Raw genomic sequence first — 16,360 nt, 5'->3', positions numbered from 1 at the left:
ACGAAGCTAAGAAAATTTTGTGAAAACTAGAAGAAACCCAGAGTTTTTGACAATTTTGACAATTGAAAACTGCCGGAAGTTACAGAAAAAAAACAAAAACCAAAAAATATTAGATTTAATTGGAAAAGAAAAAAAAAGAAAAACAAAAGACAAGTGCCACAACAATGATTAAACCCAAAAAAAAAGTTCCAAAAAAAATTATTTTATTGTTTAAAAAATCTCTGTGTTTGTAGGTCTTCCAACGTTTCAGAAAAAACTTGTTCAAACAACAGGGGTAACATAACAAAAATTTTTTTGAGAATTTGAGAAAAATGTGAAATAGTAGCAAAAACGTTCATGCTATAATTTATTAATAAGTAGTCTACAATTATCCCAATCGTTCTGATATATCAACCAGAAAACATAAAACCAGGGCCTAAAACCGAGAAAAAAATAGAAAAATTTTTAAGTTTTTCCAAAACCCTTACGCAACTTGAATAAGTCACCTAACTATCGATTTTTGAAAAAAAAAACGGCATAGTCAATCTGCAACTGTCATCGTCCTACACATGTGTAAAAAAAACATCCAGCTTAGGCATTGCTTTTTTAAATTAAAACAGGTAGTGAGAGCAGCGCAATTAGTTCCCCCGAAATTTGAGAAAAATATGAAATAGTGCAATTTTTATTGTTCTTTTTTTGCGAATTCAAATAATTTCAATGATAAAATTTTTATCATTTATCGAATTGGTTTTCAGTTGTGATTATTCAAAAATTTGATTTTAGAGCCCTCAGTCTACAATTGAAACCATAAAAAATAAAAGTTTGCCACTAAAATCAATATTCTGAAACAGTAGAAAATGTTTTATAGTTGTGAGTAACTGACTGATTTATGTATCAATTTCATATTTATATTAATTTATTACGTTAAAACTTATATGAGAAACTAATAGCGTAAATTGAAAAAAAAAAACTTTCTAAGATTTATAGTCTATTATTTCAAGGAAATCGCTTGACACTGATAAAGAATTCCGTGAAATGGGAAGTTCTAATTTTAGAATAATTCACTGATACTTTCTGCTTGAAATGACAAATATTCAAAAAAAATTTTTAAAAAGTTATTTTATTTTTATTTAATTTATATCCACAAATATTTTCCATCAAATTAAAGTAAAGGACCCAAATTATCAAAACTATGCGAAACCGTCGAAAAGAATTTTTTTTTTAAATGTTATTGAATAGGTTTTTTTCCAGAAAATTTTGGTTTCCATCCTGGTTGAAAAGGATTCTTTTTTGTGTGAACATTTTTGAAAATAATGCACAAAAAGTCAAAATAGTGGAATATCGACAGACGCGAACACTAAAACTGATAAAAATTGATTTTCTTAAAGCAATATCATGAAACTGTATAGGATAAAAATAAAAAATCTTTGAAAATAAATAGGTTGTAATGACTGAATTTATATACATTCAAATAGAAAATTTTTTTCTGTTACAGATTCAAAATAAAAAAAAAGTTATATTTACATTTCGTTTTTGTTATAAAAATGAGGCGGAACATATTTTTCTCATTACATTGAATAATGTTATGCAGAATACATGCAGAATATCTAAGTCAGTCGAAAATCAAAGACATATCGTCTTGTATGCACAACACAAAACAGACACATTTTTATTTTTGTGAAGATTTTCCGGAAATTCGGTTAAAAATGAGAGAAAAGTTATAATTTTTCCTGTTTCAAGTTCCATAAAAGAATCAATGCCGCTTGTGCGAGATAATTGTTGCAGAAAATTGAAAAAATCCTAACATTAAGATTCAAACTAATATTTTCTGAAAGTCGAAAAAATAAAAAAAAAATCAAAACGACAGATCAGTTAAATGGAAAGTTCAAATTTCAGAAAAAATTACTAATATGTTCTGCTTGAACTGACAAAGATTATCTGCCAAAATTAGAAAATAGGAGAAATATTCATTAGACAAAAGAAACATTTCCTAAAACAAGATCGACCGTAATAACAATTTTTTAAAGATCATAAATTTTCAAAACTATGCGAAACAGTCAAAAAAAGTTCGTTTTTTCAGAAAATTGTGAAATTATCCGAAAAATCGATTAATTTTTCAGAGCAGGTTTGTATTGTTTTTAAAATTCTTGCTATCTTGTTGAAAATGTGTTAATTTTATTTAAATAAATAAAAGTAAACAAAGGGAATGGGGAAAAATATAAAAAGTAATGCAAAAAGTATTTAAAATCAAAAAATAATCAGACTTAAAAAATTTTTTTGTTTGAAATTAAATTCCAACCTAAACTGATATATATTTATTTTTTTAAAGCAACATTGAGAAATTGTAAAGGATAAAAATAAAAACAATTTTAAAATTAGTTTTTACTATTAGAAATATTTTTAACCGGAAACTTCCTCTCCAACAAATTTTTTATTGAAACTTCACAAATTCGAAAAAGACTGATCACATTCTGAACATAAAAGCTATATTTATAATTCTGGTAATGGGAAATATAATGGGAATTATATAAATAAATACAATTAAATTACGCTTGAATATTGTTGTGAAAAACAAGGATATTATAAATGTCAGAGAAATGATTGACTTGGGGAAAACCACTTCTATAAAAAAAATCTAACTTCTAAATTTGCGGGCGTTTTTTTAGAAATTTCACAAAAAATGAAGCTTCAAGACCAAGGAAACATATTCTGCTCATTAGACTGAATAATTTTTGCAGAATACATTTTCTAACATTGAAGACAGATCGAGTTGTCTTGCAAAACAGGAATGAAACAATATATAATCATCTTAAAACTGAAACTAACGTTCTGAAACAGTTATAATTTTTTGAACTGATAATTTGGTATCGACTACTTACACTTTTTTAATACCAATTGTAAGAACAACACGAAGCAGACAAATTATCTAGCTTTGAGCTATTATTTTTCAAAATTTCCGCTCAAACTGTGAGAGGAGTTTGAAAAAAAAACTTTTCTGTTTCAAGTCTGCTTCAACTTTGCATTCAATTTTTCAAATAGCATTACTTGAATAGTGTTTATAAAAAATATAATTCAATTAGTCCTTAAATTAATCCCATTTTTCTTGACATTCTGGTTTTGAAGTGGATTTAATAAAATTCAAATATTATCTTGGTGTTTCTAATCAGATATATAATATCAAAATTAATAGCAGGTTGCCTATAGTCTACCAGTTGATAAACAAAAAAAAATTTTGTTTGATTTTTAGTTTATTGAACTTCTGAATTAGTGGATAATTTTTCCATTTTTTTAGAGAAAAAGATACTGTTTCAAAAATAGTAAAAATATAATTAAACCTAAAAATTGTTAGTTAATCTTCTCAAAAACAAATAACTGTAAAGTTTAACAAACATCGAACATGCTTGCATTTTTACCTCTATTTATATAATCAATTCTCGAATTTGTGTTTATTTAACTTAAAAAGAAGAAATGAAAAATCATTTATGCTGCTGATTAATCTCTAAAGTTTTCAACTGAAATTTCTCAATTATTTGAAACAGTAACTTTTTTTTGAAAAACAAGATAGGGCATTTTTTCTGATACCTATTTTCGTATCAAAATTTTGGCACGGCAGATATTTGCAACATTATTCCATTTTATTCCTGCAGAATTATTAATACTACTAGCAATTAAAACCAGTTGTATATTTTAACACTTTTGTGAAACTGTCAAGATCCAAATTTTCGGAAATTTCAAACTTCCAGTCTTTGATCTTCCAGTGTCATATCGAATTTCCATTCAATTTTCAATTTAAAAATCTAAATTTCAAATTTCAATGTGTTCCACCACAAACCAGTTTTCCAAAATCCGTGTTTTGTGTGTCAAATAAACAAAATTTGGTGAGACGCAGACATTTTTTGAACTAAAAAAAGTGTAGTGTACCTCGTGATTTCTATGTGATATGTGGTGATGGGTGTATATAAGAGATGAGAGAAGTATGATGGATCAGTTCTTTTTGATTTTCTGGTCAGAAGAATAAGTTGAAATTATGTCCTACACAGCTCACGGTGAGTTGAATGAATTTTGAAGCATCATTTTTTTTTTGTAAAAAAATTGTTTCAAATTGACTAATTGTATGAAATATTTATTCTGGAATTTTGAAAATATGAAATAGTACTAAAATAGCCGAAACCAAAAAGCTGTAATTGTTGTCTAAATATTATTCAGTGTCCAAAAAAACTATCCACTAACATTTTTATTACACTCATAAAATTCGAAAATTTTTTGAAACAGTATTTTTTTGTAGGGAAATTTTTTTCGATTTTCGTAATCCAGTTTGATCTACTTCTAAAATAATATATTAATTCACGAGCTAACATTTTTTATTAGTTTGTTTCAATTATCAGAAAATTACAAATTTTATCGAATAAAAATTTTTTCGGAGAAAATGCTTAAACTGTACATTTGTTTTCGTCTTTTTCTCATTCAAAAAACTGTTTGCTCCTGAAAATTGATATTTTGTATTGTGATTTTTTCTCAATTTTTTACGAATTTTCTATGAAACAAATAGATTTTGCAAGAATTTTGATTATCGAAACTTAATTATTTATCTCAAAAAAAAATTTTCATGTTTCAATAGGTAAAAATAGTTACTTAAACTTTTCAGTAACTGCTGCTTAATGGAAGATAGGGAAATCAGCAATAATGATTAACTCACAAAAAGTCCAATTTGTATTCCAGAAGCTCAAGCCGCCTTGGCTCCTCAATTCGATGCTTACAGTAAGGCAATTGAGGGTTCGGACTGGGATACGGTAGCCACATTTTATCACCCGAATGGAGTGATTGTGCAGAAGGGAAAGGAGGCGTTTTATGGAAAAGATGGTGGGTTTTTTGGAAAAGATGGCTGGCACTAATGCAGCACCCGACACCTACCGGGGTTGTCATTCAATCAGAACCCGCTAGACGTCGGGCGCTAAAATGGATTACTTAAACTGATAAACCGTTTACAGCAATAAAAGCGGAATTGCTCAAATTTTCGGAGGCAACCGGCAGATCAACTTCCTCATTTTCCAATCAAAAGTACGAGGGAGCTGGTGACTATCTGATTATCACTGCTGATTTTTCTTCGGAAACTGAAAAAGCTGGAACTGTTAAAGGAAAATTTGTGCAGATTTGGAAGAAAGAAGGAGATAGACATTTGATTTATCATGATGAATTTGAAGTTAATCCATAGAGTTTATTTTTTGAATTTTGATTCAATTTTCATAGATTTTTTTTGTAATAAAATTTACCATTATACCATGTGAAACATTGGAATTCCATTCAATGTGTTGATTAAATTGTTGATTGAAAAAAGACCAGAGTTAAGTCAAAAACGTGAAACATCAGAGTTTATAATAATTACTTAATTCCAAAATTTGTCTGTAAAAATTCCCATGTTTTTGGTTTTCATGACAGAAAAAACCCTCAACAGTTCAGAAAATTTTGTTTTGAAATCTTTTTTCTAAAAGTTTTCTCTACAGAAAAAAAAACGGATAATAATCAAAATAATTTTTGACGTTTTTTTACAAAATGTGGTGAATATTATCATTTTGCTAAATTTTGTTTAAACTCAATATGTGTGAAAAAACTTGCTGTTTCAAAAATTTTATAAAGAAAAGCTGAAGTATCAAAATATCAATACTAGTGCTTCGGAAAACAAAACCGTATAGCCAACCTAAAACAATTGCCAAATGTTTTAATAGTGGTAAAAAATTAAAAAAAAAATTTTTTTGGGCTTTTTGAAATGAATAGCGTAGTTAAAAAGGTGATATGTTGACCTAAAAGAACAAAAAATTTGATATTTTTTCAGGTAGGACATTTTTTTTGCGTTTCTGACTAAAACTTGGTGAATATTTTTACTTTTTGGTAGAAATTCAATTTTGTCGAAAAAAAAATGCTGTTTCAAATATTTCATGAAAAAAAAGGAAATTTCAAAACATTGATTAATTATCACTCCAATTACTAAAAAAAATTTAACTACAAATATATAAACTTGATAAAAAATTTTTGAGCTGTTTCGAGGTGTTTTTATGAATTTTAAATTTGATTGATTTTTCAGTTTTATGATTTTTTTCACTGTTCGCCAGGTTTCAAGTACACAATTTAATTTTAATCCAGTTTTATTATAAGTAGACGTTCAATATCACATGTACAATAAAAATAACTTTTGTAATGTCGCAATGTTTAAAAATTTACGTTTTATATAATTTGAAATGTTTCAATATGTTATTTTATTAACTGAAATTACGTTTCAAACTTATTCAAGAAGAATTTCAAATACATAACTATTTATTTTATTCGCTCCCTGCCCATTCACGTAAGTTGATAATATACAAAGAAATATCAGAAAGAGGAGACGATTGATAGTTCAAGTTAACAAAGTCAATGAAAAAAAACGACAATTTAAGGCACTTTGAAAAGAAAGAATCATCCAATAATCGTATTTTATTCAATTTATATTTAAACTTTTTGAAATAGTATAGATCAAATTTGAATTAAGCCTTATATATTATTAAAATAAAATATTGTTTCAACACTTCGTTTAGAATTTGAACGTTTTTTACATTTTCCGTTACCTCTTCTTCTATCTTCACCGACTCTCCTTTCACAGTTTTCCTTTGAACATACTGAAAATGTGGCAAAAATTATCGGTGCTCAAAAAATAAGATGTTGAAACTCAAAAAAAAAGGTTTACAATATTTTTTATATTACAAACCAAGAACTTTTGTTTGAATAAACTGTTTAAACTCACTTTGATATCAATTCATATTGTACATATAAATTTGAAAAAAAAACAATTTTTTTTGGAAAAAAAGTCAGCTTCGAGTGGTTTATATATTCTGATACTAATTTTGCACATATTATGTGGAGTAATGGTTGATGAGATATCAAAAAAAAAACAACAGAAAATATTCCATGCTCTTCGTGAATTTTCGACAAATTTTTTAAAAATAATTTTGATATACTTTTTCAAAACTAAAAAAAGTGTTTATTTCTACAATCAAAATATAACTTACGAAATAATAAAATAACAAGAAAACCAAATTTGATAGATTGAGTCAAAACTTTTACTTTCTATTACAAGTGTTTCTTTGTTATTTCATTAAGTGTTTGGCTACTTGATCTGAAATTTAATAAATAAAATCTTTTTCATAAGGTTGATACAATTAAATAAAATCAATAGGCATGTTTTGTAAGCCATAAAATGGAGAAAAAAATCTACTTATAGAAAAATATAGTTATGGACTATCAAAGTCCCTAGTCAACATATTTTAAGAAATAAATTATCAATATATTTTTCATTAAATCTGTTAATTTCACTTGAGTTACTACTCTTAATTAAATCAGGAATTTATAGATTATTGTTTTTTTTTTCATGTCTCTATTAAATAGCACTAATTTCCAGGGCTTTTTTGAATGCAGCACTATTAGAGATTGCAGGACTACTAGAGCACGATGCAGCACTCAAGTGAAAACACTCTCACTATTACTCCACTTGAATTGGTTGTCAATTTGACAAATTATTGAAAATGTATAAACTATTTTGTGTCACTATTTTTACAAAGGTGACTCAATATTTTGAAAATACTACTTAAATGTGCATGAATTTAGTGTTTGAAATTTTGGTTAAAATTCTCGATCTATTCTTTAAAAATTTATTTTCAACGTGTTTCCAACTAATTAGGGAAATAAAATTCAATTACAGTCAAAATCTATTAAATGAAATGTGAGAAATAAAATTAATTTTTTTCGGAAAAATATGTCGTGTTTCTACACATTGTTAATAGTTCTTATTATTTTTTTTCAATTGATGCTGAATAAATTTGAAATAGAAAGAAAACAGATTACTGTCAATTTTCCAAAAAAAAAAACTGTTTTCCATATTATATTCAGTTAGTCTTTCGAAAGATCTGAATCGATTTGAATCTGGAGTGTTTCTGAAGAATTACTGCAATACCTCCGAGTTTGTTCAAACAGTGAAAAATACTATTTCAAATAGTCTATTTCTGATAGAGTTTTGAAAATGAGTAATAGCTTATGAAAATATGGCACGTTTTTTGAAGTGTTTTTGATATTCTGAGAAAAGAACGAAAATTGGCATTTTTTGTTATAAGCTTCCGACAAGTTCTATAACTGTAAAATCCTACTGTAAAATTAATTTTATCAACATCACCCTCTTCATATTTTCTTCAAAATATAAGAAAAAATTGCTTTTAATTCTCAATTTTTTTTTAATTTCAGAAATAGACACTGAAAATATAATTTCACGAAAAAATATACAATAACAAGATAATTTTAATGCAACAAACGGAATAACTAAACAAGCAACCACTTTTCTACACTATTAAAGCTCAAAACTATTTCGGTTCTCTTAGACAACTAGTTGAAACATAACAACTATTTCGCCTAAATTTTTATATTTGTTGGAAACAATATGTCTTGATGTGTTCAGAAAGATGCGTTTGCAAGTTAGAAACAGAATAAAATAGGCAGATGCGCCTTTAAGCCTAGGCCGCCTATATCACCTACATTAGTAAGAACCTTGGTTATATGTGTTAGTACAGTTCAGTTTGGTTGAAATCTCGGAAAGGTATACATAAAACATCTGCAACAGGAAATATTTCAAATTTTTTAATTAATAGTTTTTAAAACAAATTTTTAACTGGAACTGTAATAAAACTTGTTTCTATCATTACCTATATAAAAAAAAATAGTTTCCGTTTGTTAAGAAGTGACGTCATAGCTTACAAAGGCAAGACGTTTTCGGCTGTTGGAGGGATATAGGTTTGGGGTTAGTAGTGGGATATGGTCGGGGTACCGTAGTAGTACTGTAGAGGTACTGAAGGAGTACTGTAGGATTACTGTAGTTCAGGAAAAATTGAGTTTTTGTCTTTTGAAGAGAAATTGGAAACTTCGGGAAAATTCTGAAATGTTCCAGAACCTTCTGGAAAATTCTGAAAAGCTTTAGAACTTTCTAGAAAAATCGAGAAAATTCTGGAATGTTCCAGAACTTTCTAGAAAAATTGAGAAAATTCTGGAATGTTCCAGAACTTTCTAGTAAAATCGAGAAAATTCTGGAATGTTCCAGAACTTTTTAGAAAAATCGAGAAAATTCTGGAATGTTCCAGAACTTTCTAGAAAAATCGAGAAAATTCTGGAATGTTCCAGAACTTTCTAGAAAAATTGGGAAAAGTCTGGAATGTTCAGAACTTTCTAGAAAAATCGGGAAAATTCTGGAATGTTCCAGAACTTTCTAGAAAAATTGGGAAAAGTCTGGAATGTTCAGAACTTTCTAGAAAAATCGGGAAAATTCTGGAATGTTCCGAAAAATTGAGCTTAGAGCCATAGAAGAGGTAGTTATTTGGGAGTTGATGGGTGATCAAGTCAAGGTACTGTAGTGGTACTATAGGGGTACTGTAGGTATACGGTAGGGTTACTGTAGTTTTGGAAAATTTGACTTTTGGTCCTTTGAAGAGGTATTGGGTTAGGAGTCGGTGGAGGATAATGTCAAGGTACTGAAGTGGTATTGTAAGGTTACTGTCTTGGTCAAAAAGTAACAGAAAGTTTTCATACTGTCTGTGAATTTTTGAAACATGCATATCGTAGAAAAAACATACATGTAACAGTGCCAGTAAACCGCGTTTTAAGTGTTTCAAGTTTTTTTCATGATGAGAAATTTTTTGAGTGATTGAAGGTATGTGTGTCAAATACTTTTAATGGTGCCAGTCGTTGCCCGCGCCGTAGGCGCGGGCAGCGGCTTGTTTTTTATAAAATTTTGATCAACTTTTTTCCAAATTTGAAAAACAAATAGAAAATGTTTAAATGGTATGTTATTTTCTATTAAACAATAATCGCATTATTATTTCAATATTGTTCCGTTTTCTTGTTGATAAAAGAATCTTGTACTTCATTGAATAAAATTAAACTTGTCGTGTTTTATTCTATAAATAAGTTATAACTTTCTCACACTTCACTCGTTCAAAATTTTAAGACCCATATCAGCAAAAAAGGTCACTCTAACTTTTCAAAATGGTTAACACTTTTGGGGCATGTTTCATCATCTCAACTTAACTTAACTGCATTGTGTCTACATACTCAATGAAAATTTAAAAAATCATTAGACAAAACAATACTTCTTTGCATAACGGTGATAGGTTTAATTTTTGATTTTCCAATAATAAAATCACCGTTTCACAGGCTTTGTAATTTTTTTTTCAAATTTCACTTTTACCATTGTAATGGGTTTCAAATCGCAAAACTCCAATTTTTCGAACCAATTTTAGAACAATTCAAATTTATTTTAAGGTCAACATTTTATCGCTTCAAGAAAGACTTCCTTACCAACTATTTGTTTAAACATTTGCACACAAATTGTTCGTTTATGTTATGCTCCTTAATGGGACGAGTAATAATTTATCAGAGTTAGTTTTTCTATTAATGAAGTTTGAAACATGTTTTATTTTTTCTAGGTTTAACATAAATAACTCCTGTGAACTTTTGGAAATGTGTAATAAAATTCATATAATCAATTTGGGATTCTTCAGAAACACGAATTCAATATAATTTAGCATTTGACGTAGAGTGTAGTTTTATTCATTTTTCTACGAAAAGTATGTCCAGGGGTGTAATTTGTAGCCCTTTTCGGAAGTTGTGTATAAAATATGGAGAAAAAAAGAAAGTTGTATTTTGATGTTAGAAAGTTAGTCCGCAATTATTTATTTGTCATATGCTTGAAGGTTTGAAAAATTTTTAAGAATTTCTACTTTTTTTTGTTGGAAAACATCTGTTTCTATACTTTGTTAATAAAGTAGCTAGTTGAATTGGATAATTTTTTACTTTTTTAAAAACTTCGAAAATTATTGTCAGAAATAAGAAACACTTTAAAATTCAATTTCGAGCAATTTGGCAATTATTCAATTTTTTTACAAAACTTAAAATTAAAATATTCCCTCAATTTCAGATGAATACCCCAACAGCACCCCCATTCAACATGAGTCCCTGGTTTATGAGCACAATTGAGCTTCTTCAAATAATATTAGTCACTGTTACATTTCCATTTTACATATTTCTATTGGCTTTCATAATTAGTGCACAGCTTCGGAACATTGATGATTTGGCAACTCCGTTTTTTAAATTATGCATTTCATCGAGTTTTATCGATTTGAGTGGGTTCCAGGGTAGATTTCAGAGTTGAAAAATGAACAGCAGACATTGATTAAGACCCGCGGAGGACCAAGCATTATCCCCACAGAACTACGTAACATTTGGTTTAACAACTTTTTAGAAAAAAAACCTGTTTCAACTTGTTTTCAAAATTTCAATTTTCAACATATTGTGCTATCTTACAGCTATTCAGACAAAAAATTTAACTTTCAAAAACGTTGTAAACTTTTCTATTAAATAACAACCGGCAAAAATCGGGACTTTGAAAATTCAAAAATAAATGGTACAAATGAACTTGCTAGTTATTTCCCAAGTTGCCGATGATTTTAATTTGTTTTAAAGCTTATAGATACCCCTTTTAACTAGAAATTGTGCAAATGAGCCCGCTTTGAAGCAACCGACATATTCCGGGTTTGGCTACAGCTTTAGGAAATGAGTGACAAACCCCGGTAGATGTCGGGCGCGCGACCACCACAACTTCAAGATTTTCAGCCACCCTGCTTACCAACTATTTTGGAGCAATGTTCCCTAAATTTGGATATTTCTTCAATTTCTACATGGGCTTGGGACAAATTTATCCGCATATTTATCTTTATATAGCTTGGAGTATGGGAATTTGTCAAGCTATGTCAGTTTCTGTGCTGGCTACAAATAGATTATCTGCAATGATTTTTCCGGAACATTATAGGAAGGTAGAAAAGGATTGTGTCGGTTAATTTTTTTAAATTGAAATTTTTTTTAAATTACCGTTTCGTAAAGTTTCCAAAAAATAATTTAATATTTTTGAATTCAATTCTCCGTTCATATAGAAAGGTTTGAGAAAAAATTAAAATGATCAAGTTAAAATCCTGAACGCGTTCTTACTGTTGAAAAAATGTGACATATTCTAGATTTGGAAATCCAATAAGCTGTGGATAGGTGTTGGAATTCAATTTCTCCCGGGATTGGGTATAGGATGTTGCACATTTTTCAATACAACGGAAATATATATAAACGGAAACGGAGGAATTATTCCAAGATTTATTGAGTAAGTTATTGAAATTTCGGAGAATTTGATACAATTCTAAAATAGTTGGAATAGTTTAAAGTTAAAGACTTGTGACATTTTATATCATATTTGCGAAGTAACAACAACACCAAATATTTTTAAAAAAACTTCAAACTATGTAAACTTCCTGAAACTGTAAAATTTTGTAAAAATTCCAATTATTTTGCATTTTTAAATATGTCTTGAAAAAATACCACCAAGAACTTTTAAAAAATTGAGCTTAAGAAATTTATTCAAGATGAATTTTTTAGGAATATATAAACTACTTGAAAGCGCACCAAAAAAAAAAATTAAAATTCCCATTTTTTCCTGTTTCGAAAAGTTTTTAAATTTTACAACATTTTTTCATTTCAATAAGACTCTCATTCTTGTAAACCCGAAACCTAACGTATAACTATATTTTAGCAAACAGATGACATCTACATTTTTCAAAATTGGCGGCTCTTTTCTATTTCTCAACTGCCTCTACCTGATAATTGCCTATTTTTATTTATTCTACTCGCTGAAAAAGCGAAATTCCAGAATTGCAAATTTTCCCGTTTCAAAGTCGAAACAAATTCAAAAATTGCGAGAAATTCGGCTATTCATCATGATTTCCATCACCGTCGCAGTTCAACTAACAATTTTAATATTTTTTTCGCTGAAGCTTTTGAAATTTTTCGAGTTAAATATGGAAGAGTTTTACCTATTCTATAATGCTTTGAGGTAGATCAAAACATTTGGAAAATTTGAATTAAATAAAAACTTTTTTCAGTGACCTATTTGCAAGTATAAATCCGTATTTGTTATGGATATTTTCGGATTCGCTGCGAAAATATGTATATTGGAAAATGGGAATTAAAAGTCCTGTTTCAAGTCAAATAACTGTTGCTGGGTTTACAATTCCGACTGTTGTAGTTTCGGTAGGTTTAGAAAAACAGCAAAATTCTGAAAAAATGTAATTTATTTTAGTGATCACCGGCGAAATCAATGCTATGTTATTGAAAATAAAAAAGAATCGAAAGCTTTCAAAATGAATATGAAACAGTCAAAGTAGATGACAATTTTTGTTGAAATTTAATAGTCCAATATTCTTTGAAAACTACTGAAAATCGAGCTCTAAAACGTTTCGATTAATTGAAAATAAGGTCGATATACGGCTAACTGGATTTAAAATTCAATTTTTCCCGCGAAAAAGATTAGGAAAATAATTGGAAAGTTTTGTTTCACGTCAAAGTCTTACAACAAGAGGAGGCTCACGAATTAAAATGTTGTTAAAATTTCGTTTTCTTTTGTTTTTGGAGATGTGTACTGAATAATGATGAATAATAAAAAATTGAAGTGAATACCTTTTTGCAGCACCCGACATCTAACGGGTCTCTTATAGAACAAAAAACTAAAACTGGGGACAGGAACCCGCAAGACGTCAGGCGCTACAATTCAATACGTTATTTGTACGAGTTCCCACAAAAAAAGCAGAAATACAGGAAATCGAGCAGAATTAAACATTTTTGCGAACATACTTAGCACATAATTAGCACTCGAATAAGCACGTTGAAATAGTAATTTTTCAAAACCTTAAACACTGTCCAAAAATGGATTATAGTATCCGTAAGTTCCAGTGCCGCCCGGATACTTTCAGACTTTCCAACAAAGCCTCAAAAAACTTTTTCTACAACTTCACATTGTTATCAGATATAGAGAAAAATCACAACTTTTCTTTATTTCTGGCAAAAAAAAAACTGTTTCGGTAACTTTTTATCATAACTTGTATTTCAGAGACGAGACTGGAATTGACAATTTTTCTCAATTTTGTCTACAGATCCTCCTTAGTATATGGATTTCTAGCACATTACTCGTAGGGTGCATTTGGGATATAAATTTAACTGTCCTATTTTACTAGTAATAATTTTTGGAATCAATCCAAAATGGAGAACGTGAAACAGTAGTGGTAAATAATTTTTCAATTTTTTCTTTCCACAAAGCACTCCATCACACTAAAAATACCATTAAAACAATATTTTGAAAATTTTGTCTTTACTGTTTTACTGAAATTGTTTAGATAGCATAATGGTAAAAACCCGTCAGTTCCCAAAAATAATCGTGATTCTTAATTTCACCAAACACCCAGAAAAAAATTTACAGAACACCCTTCGCGGAAACACTCACAAAAATTGTGAAGCAGAAAATAAATATACTGTTTCAACGTCTCTGAAAAAGTGTATTTGAATATTTATTTTAATCAGCCAAGTGCATTAACAGTTGGTGTGCAGTAGATCATTAGAAACACGATTTTCCTTTTTTTTTAATGGATTTCTAACATTTAATAATTTATTCTATAAATTACGAACAATTGAAGATTTAGGGAAACATGCGTAAAATAAGTTTTTAAGCAATTATTTTAGAACATCGAATATTTCACAAAAATAAACCAGAAAATTTAACATAATGATGAAACTTTTTTTTTTGAAATCTAAAAAAAACACTATTTTCAGAAAAATTGTTTCTAATACCAAATTTTGAACATTTGCAAACGCTGCTTATCAAATTACAATTGAAATATTAAGAATGCTGAACACTATAACAGTATTTTCAAAAATTTTGAATATGCGCTATAGTTTTTTTTTAATCTTTTCCGTTATACTAATTTTCTATGAGGAACTTCTGAAGTTTGATATATTTAAACATTTACAACTTATTCGTTGAAAGCTATTGTATACTTAACAAAAATATCAAACTTAATTAATCACCAAAAAAGTGCATGCAAGGTCTTCTTCGACTGAGGATGTTATTCTCTAGTCGGCGTATATACTCATGCACTTTGTTCGCGTCTTTAAAGTCCACTCAGTGCAACATGAGAAGTGATCATAGAACACTTCCGCAGTAATAAAACAATTCAGAGCAATAAAACGATCCCCTGCTACTATAACACCACCTTTTACAGAATCGACAAGGCCCTGATTATTGTCCACCTGCCGGACGGAAAACATGAAGATGGTGCTAGTGTTGCTCACTTTTACGACTCTTTGTGTGTTTTTTTAAATGTATTTTCACATCAATCTTAAAAGTTTTCTTGCCACTAAAAGCCTATAAAATTAGTCTTATAGTTGGATAGATTAGAATCAAAAAAGTTTTAAAAATGTTTCAAAAAGTGTTGTTTCAATATTTTGTCAGAAGGACACGATTAAAACTATATAGTAATGGGGCGTGTTTTTGACTGTATCTAACTAAACAAATTTAAATTTCAAATTTTTAAACGTCTTTGAAAATGTTAATTCCAGTACTCCCATCTGAATTTGCTTGCCGTATTTCCTCCTCAATAAAAGAATCTGTGAATTTTGGAATGGGAGTACATGGTGCATGCAGCGTACCCAGGAGTCATGTAGACGGTATGTTGGAGTTTTTTGTTTGAAAAAATTATATATAATTTTTACAGCTTCGTAAATCTCTGCACAAACGATACATTCAGACTTTTTGTTCGAGAAATTGCGGCACAAGCAAAAATATATATATTTATTCATTTTTTATAACATTATGAATAGTAAATTATTAATGAAACGTTTCAATTTTTCAAATCCATCAATAAATTGGATTAAATTTGTCAAAAAAAAAATTTCTTGAAACAGTGATGTTGATATAATTTCCAAAAAACCCGTACTTGGTAGTATTTTGAAAATCTTTCGCAATTTTTGGAGATTTTACCAATTATCAGAATTTTGACAGTTAAGAAAAACCGAAAACGTGGCATTTTTCACAACAGTTGCAAAATTGATTAGTTTTTTTGCCGCTCTTATTTAATTTTTCACCGTTGAAAATAATCTTTTTAGGGCTTATTGTGTAATTATTTTGTGCTTTTAAATATTATTTTTCGTTTAAATTTGCAAAAGAAAAACTGAGATAAAGGTAAAAAAAAGTAATATCAACGTTTTTGGTCGAGAAATGATGTTCCATCGATGCTTTTTTTCACACAATGTTGTATAGACTATATGAAGCAGGAAAATTGCATTCACCACTATTTTTTTAGTTATCATATGGAACTAATATAAAAATATGTTCAAAATTCATTTTTTTTAAAACATACCTTTGAATAAGAATTCCCATGCAAATTTTAAGAATTTGTCCTGATTTTCAGATGCAAAATGACTTTTGATTACTAGTTTTTAACAAAAA

General features: G+C 28.6%; 2 protein-coding genes and 75 non-coding genes across 78 annotated transcripts; 34 read left to right on the top strand and 43 right to left on the bottom strand.

Annotated features, from left to right (window-relative positions):
- Window positions 1-256: 256 nt before the first annotated feature.
- 21ur-54 lies at window positions 257-277 on the bottom strand. The gene has a single exon (NR_064716.1).
- Window positions 278-355: 78 nt separating this feature from the next.
- 21ur-2052 lies at window positions 356-376 on the bottom strand. Its single transcript, NR_064715.1, has one exon.
- Window positions 377-587: 211 nt separating this feature from the next.
- 21ur-1187 lies at window positions 588-608 on the bottom strand. Its single transcript, NR_064714.1, has one exon.
- Window positions 609-763: 155 nt separating this feature from the next.
- On the bottom strand, window positions 764-784 carry 21ur-5503. The gene has a single exon (NR_064713.1).
- Window positions 785-949: 165 nt separating this feature from the next.
- 21ur-8786 lies at window positions 950-970 on the bottom strand. Its single transcript, NR_064712.1, has one exon.
- A 145-nt stretch (window positions 971-1,115) lies between these two features.
- Window positions 1,116-1,136, bottom strand: 21ur-1740. Its single transcript, NR_064711.1, has one exon.
- Window positions 1,137-1,312: 176 nt separating this feature from the next.
- On the bottom strand, window positions 1,313-1,333 carry 21ur-15015. Its single transcript, NR_064710.1, has one exon.
- On the bottom strand, window positions 1,316-1,336 carry 21ur-1569. Its single transcript, NR_064709.1, has one exon.
- A 173-nt stretch (window positions 1,337-1,509) lies between these two features.
- Window positions 1,510-1,530, top strand: 21ur-12611. Its single transcript, NR_064708.1, has one exon.
- Window positions 1,511-1,531, top strand: 21ur-7735. The gene has a single exon (NR_064707.1).
- Window positions 1,532-1,574: 43 nt separating this feature from the next.
- On the bottom strand, window positions 1,575-1,595 carry 21ur-6682. The gene has a single exon (NR_064706.1).
- Window positions 1,596-1,755: 160 nt separating this feature from the next.
- 21ur-6943 lies at window positions 1,756-1,776 on the top strand. Its single transcript, NR_064705.1, has one exon.
- Window positions 1,777-1,968: 192 nt separating this feature from the next.
- Window positions 1,969-1,989, bottom strand: 21ur-1547. The gene has a single exon (NR_064704.1).
- 21ur-12124 lies at window positions 1,970-1,990 on the bottom strand. The gene has a single exon (NR_064703.1).
- On the bottom strand, window positions 1,972-1,992 carry 21ur-7604. Its single transcript, NR_064702.1, has one exon.
- Window positions 1,993-2,751: 759 nt separating this feature from the next.
- 21ur-6339 lies at window positions 2,752-2,772 on the bottom strand. Its single transcript, NR_064701.1, has one exon.
- Window positions 2,773-2,829: 57 nt separating this feature from the next.
- Window positions 2,830-2,850, bottom strand: 21ur-5744. Its single transcript, NR_064700.1, has one exon.
- A 171-nt stretch (window positions 2,851-3,021) lies between these two features.
- Window positions 3,022-3,042, top strand: 21ur-69. The gene has a single exon (NR_064699.1).
- Window positions 3,043-3,177: 135 nt separating this feature from the next.
- 21ur-9614 lies at window positions 3,178-3,198 on the bottom strand. The gene has a single exon (NR_064698.1).
- Window positions 3,199-3,328: 130 nt separating this feature from the next.
- Window positions 3,329-3,349, top strand: 21ur-8138. Its single transcript, NR_064697.1, has one exon.
- A 101-nt stretch (window positions 3,350-3,450) lies between these two features.
- On the bottom strand, window positions 3,451-3,471 carry 21ur-8573. The gene has a single exon (NR_064696.1).
- A 148-nt stretch (window positions 3,472-3,619) lies between these two features.
- Window positions 3,620-3,640, bottom strand: 21ur-2376. The gene has a single exon (NR_064695.1).
- A 324-nt stretch (window positions 3,641-3,964) lies between these two features.
- On the top strand, window positions 3,965-5,256 carry Y105C5B.5 (DUF4440 domain-containing protein). 2 transcript variants are annotated; one of them, NM_070493.9, is made up of 3 exons: window positions 3,965-4,025; window positions 4,699-4,839; window positions 4,968-5,256. In NM_070493.9, the coding sequence occupies exons 1-3, from the start codon at window positions 4,007-4,009 to the stop codon at window positions 5,189-5,191; spliced, it is 384 nt and encodes a 127-aa protein (NP_502894.1). In that variant the 5' UTR covers window positions 3,965-4,006; the 3' UTR covers window positions 5,192-5,256. The 2 variants fall into 2 exon arrangements, 1 of the variants encoding a protein (NP_502894.1); NR_131663.1 differs by lacking the exon at window positions 3,965-4,025 and having other exon boundaries at window positions 4,968-5,191.
- Window positions 3,984-4,004, bottom strand: 21ur-14053. Its single transcript, NR_064694.1, has one exon.
- Window positions 4,184-4,204, bottom strand: 21ur-6528. The gene has a single exon (NR_064693.1).
- 21ur-13055 lies at window positions 4,188-4,208 on the bottom strand. The gene has a single exon (NR_064692.1).
- On the top strand, window positions 4,629-4,649 carry 21ur-14804. Its single transcript, NR_064691.1, has one exon.
- Window positions 4,632-4,652, top strand: 21ur-4820. The gene has a single exon (NR_064690.1).
- Window positions 5,257-5,276: 20 nt separating the features above from the next.
- 21ur-4739 lies at window positions 5,277-5,297 on the bottom strand. Its single transcript, NR_064689.1, has one exon.
- Window positions 5,298-5,634: 337 nt separating this feature from the next.
- On the top strand, window positions 5,635-5,655 carry 21ur-12370. Its single transcript, NR_064688.1, has one exon.
- 21ur-6535 lies at window positions 5,639-5,659 on the top strand. Its single transcript, NR_064687.1, has one exon.
- A 283-nt stretch (window positions 5,660-5,942) lies between these two features.
- On the top strand, window positions 5,943-5,963 carry 21ur-10634. The gene has a single exon (NR_064686.1).
- Window positions 5,947-5,967, top strand: 21ur-14504. The gene has a single exon (NR_064685.1).
- A 91-nt stretch (window positions 5,968-6,058) lies between these two features.
- On the top strand, window positions 6,059-6,079 carry 21ur-8810. Its single transcript, NR_064684.1, has one exon.
- A 181-nt stretch (window positions 6,080-6,260) lies between these two features.
- Window positions 6,261-6,281, top strand: 21ur-4289. Its single transcript, NR_064683.1, has one exon.
- Window positions 6,282-6,408: 127 nt separating this feature from the next.
- On the bottom strand, window positions 6,409-6,429 carry 21ur-13235. Its single transcript, NR_064682.1, has one exon.
- 21ur-12230 lies at window positions 6,413-6,433 on the bottom strand. The gene has a single exon (NR_064681.1).
- A 139-nt stretch (window positions 6,434-6,572) lies between these two features.
- On the top strand, window positions 6,573-6,593 carry 21ur-2041. The gene has a single exon (NR_064680.1).
- An 18-nt stretch (window positions 6,594-6,611) lies between these two features.
- Window positions 6,612-6,632, bottom strand: 21ur-9391. The gene has a single exon (NR_064679.1).
- Window positions 6,633-6,861: 229 nt separating this feature from the next.
- Window positions 6,862-6,882, top strand: 21ur-4557. The gene has a single exon (NR_064678.1).
- Window positions 6,883-7,189: 307 nt separating this feature from the next.
- 21ur-9752 lies at window positions 7,190-7,210 on the top strand. Its single transcript, NR_064677.1, has one exon.
- Window positions 7,211-7,465: 255 nt separating this feature from the next.
- On the bottom strand, window positions 7,466-7,486 carry 21ur-6478. Its single transcript, NR_064676.1, has one exon.
- A 321-nt stretch (window positions 7,487-7,807) lies between these two features.
- On the top strand, window positions 7,808-7,828 carry 21ur-9583. Its single transcript, NR_064675.1, has one exon.
- Window positions 7,812-7,832, top strand: 21ur-2794. Its single transcript, NR_064674.1, has one exon.
- A 199-nt stretch (window positions 7,833-8,031) lies between these two features.
- On the top strand, window positions 8,032-8,052 carry 21ur-3077. Its single transcript, NR_064673.1, has one exon.
- Window positions 8,053-8,320: 268 nt separating this feature from the next.
- 21ur-10334 lies at window positions 8,321-8,341 on the bottom strand. The gene has a single exon (NR_064672.1).
- On the bottom strand, window positions 8,324-8,344 carry 21ur-16. Its single transcript, NR_064671.1, has one exon.
- 21ur-10800 lies at window positions 8,327-8,347 on the bottom strand. The gene has a single exon (NR_064670.1).
- On the bottom strand, window positions 8,328-8,348 carry 21ur-13102. Its single transcript, NR_064669.1, has one exon.
- Window positions 8,349-8,547: 199 nt separating this feature from the next.
- Window positions 8,548-8,568, bottom strand: 21ur-963. Its single transcript, NR_064668.1, has one exon.
- Window positions 8,569-9,458: 890 nt separating this feature from the next.
- On the bottom strand, window positions 9,459-9,479 carry 21ur-15381. The gene has a single exon (NR_064667.1).
- Window positions 9,480-9,860: 381 nt separating this feature from the next.
- Window positions 9,861-9,881, top strand: 21ur-13458. Its single transcript, NR_064666.1, has one exon.
- A 97-nt stretch (window positions 9,882-9,978) lies between these two features.
- 21ur-9674 lies at window positions 9,979-9,999 on the top strand. The gene has a single exon (NR_064665.1).
- A 235-nt stretch (window positions 10,000-10,234) lies between these two features.
- On the top strand, window positions 10,235-10,255 carry 21ur-9449. The gene has a single exon (NR_064664.1).
- A 132-nt stretch (window positions 10,256-10,387) lies between these two features.
- 21ur-4720 lies at window positions 10,388-10,408 on the bottom strand. Its single transcript, NR_064663.1, has one exon.
- A 548-nt stretch (window positions 10,409-10,956) lies between these two features.
- srv-14 (Serpentine Receptor, class V) lies at window positions 10,957-13,536 on the top strand. The gene is made up of 6 exons (NM_070492.7): window positions 10,957-11,165; window positions 11,656-11,855; window positions 12,054-12,190; window positions 12,617-12,916; window positions 12,966-13,113; window positions 13,163-13,536. The coding sequence occupies exons 1-6, from the start codon at window positions 10,961-10,963 to the stop codon at window positions 13,163-13,165; spliced, it is 993 nt and encodes a 330-aa protein (NP_502893.2). The 5' UTR covers window positions 10,957-10,960; the 3' UTR covers window positions 13,166-13,536.
- 21ur-10349 lies at window positions 11,089-11,109 on the top strand. Its single transcript, NR_064662.1, has one exon.
- On the top strand, window positions 11,339-11,359 carry 21ur-5284. Its single transcript, NR_064661.1, has one exon.
- Window positions 11,869-11,889, bottom strand: 21ur-14125. The gene has a single exon (NR_064660.1).
- 21ur-6338 lies at window positions 11,957-11,977 on the top strand. The gene has a single exon (NR_064659.1).
- Window positions 12,279-12,299, bottom strand: 21ur-1729. The gene has a single exon (NR_064658.1).
- Window positions 12,566-12,586, top strand: 21ur-3374. The gene has a single exon (NR_064657.1).
- On the top strand, window positions 12,793-12,813 carry 21ur-11687. The gene has a single exon (NR_064656.1).
- 21ur-13159 lies at window positions 13,104-13,124 on the top strand. The gene has a single exon (NR_064655.1).
- Window positions 13,171-13,191, bottom strand: 21ur-5166. The gene has a single exon (NR_064654.1).
- A 379-nt stretch (window positions 13,537-13,915) lies between the features above and the next one.
- Window positions 13,916-13,936, top strand: 21ur-14316. Its single transcript, NR_064653.1, has one exon.
- A 42-nt stretch (window positions 13,937-13,978) lies between these two features.
- Window positions 13,979-13,999, top strand: 21ur-177. The gene has a single exon (NR_064652.1).
- A 69-nt stretch (window positions 14,000-14,068) lies between these two features.
- 21ur-4362 lies at window positions 14,069-14,089 on the bottom strand. The gene has a single exon (NR_064651.1).
- Window positions 14,090-14,278: 189 nt separating this feature from the next.
- Window positions 14,279-14,299, top strand: 21ur-8733. The gene has a single exon (NR_064650.1).
- Window positions 14,300-14,432: 133 nt separating this feature from the next.
- Window positions 14,433-14,453, top strand: 21ur-4243. The gene has a single exon (NR_064649.1).
- A 42-nt stretch (window positions 14,454-14,495) lies between these two features.
- Window positions 14,496-14,516, bottom strand: 21ur-12539. Its single transcript, NR_064648.1, has one exon.
- Window positions 14,517-14,582: 66 nt separating this feature from the next.
- 21ur-3829 lies at window positions 14,583-14,603 on the bottom strand. Its single transcript, NR_064647.1, has one exon.
- A 377-nt stretch (window positions 14,604-14,980) lies between these two features.
- 21ur-7203 lies at window positions 14,981-15,001 on the bottom strand. The gene has a single exon (NR_064646.1).
- A 747-nt stretch (window positions 15,002-15,748) lies between these two features.
- Window positions 15,749-15,769, bottom strand: 21ur-9142. The gene has a single exon (NR_064645.1).
- 21ur-10575 lies at window positions 15,753-15,773 on the bottom strand. Its single transcript, NR_064644.1, has one exon.
- A 346-nt stretch (window positions 15,774-16,119) lies between these two features.
- 21ur-3225 lies at window positions 16,120-16,140 on the bottom strand. The gene has a single exon (NR_064643.1).
- A 182-nt stretch (window positions 16,141-16,322) lies between these two features.
- On the bottom strand, window positions 16,323-16,343 carry 21ur-11251. The gene has a single exon (NR_064642.1).
- Between the last annotated feature and the right edge of the window lie 17 nt (window positions 16,344-16,360).

Source organism: Caenorhabditis elegans, chromosome IV (genome assembly GCF_000002985.6).
Source record: "Caenorhabditis elegans chromosome IV".
Lineage (NCBI taxonomy): Eukaryota > Metazoa > Nematoda > Chromadorea > Rhabditida > Rhabditidae > Caenorhabditis > Caenorhabditis elegans.
The sequence above is the reverse complement of the archived record's forward strand: the minus strand, read 5'-3'. Positions and strand labels throughout refer to the sequence as shown.

What these genes read in the sequence shown, in the direction of transcription:
- Y105C5B.5 (NM_070493.9), top strand. An exon ending in GGCGTTTTATGGAAAAGATG is followed by an intron (nt 4,840 to 4,967) that starts GTGGGTTTTTTG and finishes AACCGTTTACAG; the next exon opens with CAATAAAAGCGGAATTGCTC.
- srv-14 (NM_070492.7), top strand. Translation starts at nt 10,961, where the DNA reads ATGAATACCCCAACAGCACCCCCATTCAACATGAGTCCCTGGTTTATG. An exon ending in ATCGAGTTTTATCGATTTGA is followed by an intron (nt 11,166 to 11,655) that starts GTGGGTTCCAGG and finishes CAAGATTTTCAG; the next exon opens with CCACCCTGCTTACCAACTAT. An exon ending in TTCCGGAACATTATAGGAAG is followed by an intron (nt 11,856 to 12,053) that starts GTAGAAAAGGAT and finishes GACATATTCTAG; the next exon opens with ATTTGGAAATCCAATAAGCT.